This window comes from Haliaeetus leucocephalus, unplaced genomic scaffold (genome assembly GCF_000737465.1).
Source record: "Haliaeetus leucocephalus isolate CR32 unplaced genomic scaffold, Haliaeetus_leucocephalus-4.0 Scaffold1, whole genome shotgun sequence".
Taxonomy (NCBI): domain Eukaryota; kingdom Metazoa; phylum Chordata; class Aves; order Accipitriformes; family Accipitridae; genus Haliaeetus; species Haliaeetus leucocephalus.
Genome location: NW_010972437.1, coordinates 4,940,248 through 4,942,589, shown reverse-complemented (window position 1 = coordinate 4,942,589; position 2,342 = coordinate 4,940,248). Strand labels below are relative to the sequence as shown.

The 2,342-nt window shown below is 60.1% G+C and overlaps 1 protein-coding gene across 1 annotated transcript; it reads right to left on the bottom strand.

The window, feature by feature from the left end:
• Nucleotides 1–246: 246 nt before the first annotated feature.
• Nucleotides 247–2,341, bottom strand: FZD7 (frizzled class receptor 7). The gene has a single exon (XM_010569126.1). It carries the CDS (start codon nt 2,339–2,341, stop codon nt 611–613), a length of 1,731 nt encoding a protein of 576 aa, XP_010567428.1. The 3' UTR covers nt 247–610.
• Nucleotide 2,342: the final 1 nt, after the last annotated feature.

Here is a 2,342-nt window from a genome sequence, read left to right as displayed (position 1 = left end):
ACAGGTATCACTGAGGTAAAAAGGAACTTGTGAGTTGACAGAACAGAGGCATCTCACCAGCACACGATCTGGGCTGTAGCTGGTTGTGCAGTACTCACGTGATTGCTCCGCCGAGCTGGAAGGAGCAGGCAGTAAGCTCAGGCTCGGGAGTTACCCTGCCTGCGCTGCAGTTTGACCCCAGCAATTCAGAGGTTTGGCTACTTCTCGGCAGGGGCAGCTCAACAGATCTGGCTTCCCCTCCCTCTCGTCCAAAGCAAGGCAGGATGGTTTCGGTTGGGTTGGGTTTCTTTCCTGCACAAGGTAGCAGGAGAGAGAAGTAAGGGGACTTCTTGTGGGTGAAGGACTCTCCCATCCCACCAGTGGCCTCTTTTTCTGTGCTCTTCCACTTAGCTGGGCATAAGCACCACTGGACACAGCCCGTCTGATCCTTTATGCAAAGATTTTTTTTTTTTTTCAAACCCTCTGGGAGGAAGAAAAAGTTTGGAAAAGCCTCCCTTCCTCCCTGTTCAGGGAGCCATTGCTGTCCTCTTCTGCCAAGTATCCCTCTCCTCTGCTTGTGTGCATGCATGCAATGTGTGTGTGTGTGTGCGCCAGAGGGGACAAGGGGGTCTCATACTGCCGTCTCGCCTTTGCTGCCGGTGCTGAGTCTGTGGTAGAAGCGTCGCCAGGACTGAAGGGTTTTGCCAGACCAGATCCAGAAGCCAGTCGTGATCCCAACAATCATGGTCATGAGGTACTTGATCATGAAGACAGTGAAGTCCGGACTCATAGGGGCAAAGTGGCTGGGACAGGGCACGGCATAGGTTTTGCAGGTCTGGAGGAGCCATGTCTTCTCCCAGGTGCCACGGAATGCCTGCTCATAGAAGTAACATGCTAGGACAATGGTGGCAGGTACCGTGTAGAGGACACTGAAGACACCAATGCGCACCATCAGCTTCTCCAGTTTCTCTGTCTTGGTGCCATCATGCTTCATGATGGTGCGGATGCGAAACAAGGACACGAAGCCAGCAAGCAAGAAGGAAGTGCCAATGAAGAGGTAAACAAACAAGGGCGCCAGCACAAAGCCCCGCAGCGAGTCCACGCTGTAGATACCTACGTAACACACCCCACTGAGTACATCCCCATCCACCTGCCCCATGGCCAAGATGGTGATGGTTTTGACAGCAGGCACAGCCCAGGCAGCCAGGTGGAAATACTGGGAGTTGGCCTCGATGGCCTCATGGCCCCACTTCATCCCAGCAGCCAGGAACCAAGTGAGGGACAGGATGACCCACCAGATGGAGCTGGCCATGCCAAAGAAGTAGAGGATCATGAAGAGGATGGTGCAGCCTTCCTTCTTGGTGCCTTGGGCCACAGTGCGGTAGCCATCCTCAGAGAAGCGCTCCAGACACACCACCCGCTCCTCCAGCAAGAAGCCTGCTGCATAGGCCACTGCCACCATGAAGTAGCAGCCTGAGAGGAAGATGATGGGCCGCTCCGGGTAGCTGAAACGGCGCATGTCCACCAGGTAAGTGAGCACGGTGAAGAGGGTGGAGGCACAGCAGAGCACAGACCACACGCCCACCCACAGCCGGGCAAATCGCACCTCTGCCTCCTTGAAGTACATGAGCCCGTTGGGCCGGGCTGGCTCACAGGGAGCCCCGCAGTCCCGCTCCCCCAGGAACCGGTAGCCCAAGTAAGGGGGCACTTTGAGCTGCCGCGGGCAGGAGAAGGAGAAGCCGGAGGGGGGCTGTGGCGGGGTGAGGAAGTCAGGGAGGTAGCCAGCCGTAGGGTGGGCAGTGGCCCCCCGGCCCGCCGCACCGCCGGGCCCCGGCGGGGCATCCGATGTGTTCTGCCCCACGCAGATCTCGCCCGCGCCATGGACAGGGAAGTTCTCACAGCGGAGCCGCTCTGGCCACTGGAAGCCGAACTTGTTCATGAGGGCCTCGCAGCCCTGGCGGGCCCGCTCGCAGAGAGAGCGGCAGGGTGGGATGGCCTGCTCCAGCACGGTGCACACCGGCGCGTACATGGAGCAGAGGAAGAACTTGAGCTCGGCCGAGCACTGCACCTTGACCAGCGGGTAGAACTGGTGCACCTCCAGCCCCGCGTCCTCCTGGTTGGTGTGGCCCAGCAGGTTGGGCAGGATGGTCTGGTTGTAGGCGATATCTGTGCAGAGCGGGATGGAGATGGGCTGGCAGAAGCCGTGGTCCGGCACGGAGATGCCCTTCTCGCCGTGGTACTGCTGCGCCGCGGCGCCCGCGGGGGTCCCCAGCAGGGCGGCCAGCAGCGCGGCCAGGCCCAGCAAGGGGCAGCCGCCGGCGGCCGCTCCGCCGCCGCGTCCTCCTCCTCCTCCAGCCCGCATC

What these genes read in the sequence shown, in the direction of transcription:
- FZD7 (XM_010569126.1), bottom strand. Translation starts at nt 2,341, where the DNA reads ATGCGGGCTGGAGGAGGAGGAGGACGCGGCGGCGGAGCGGCCGCCGGC.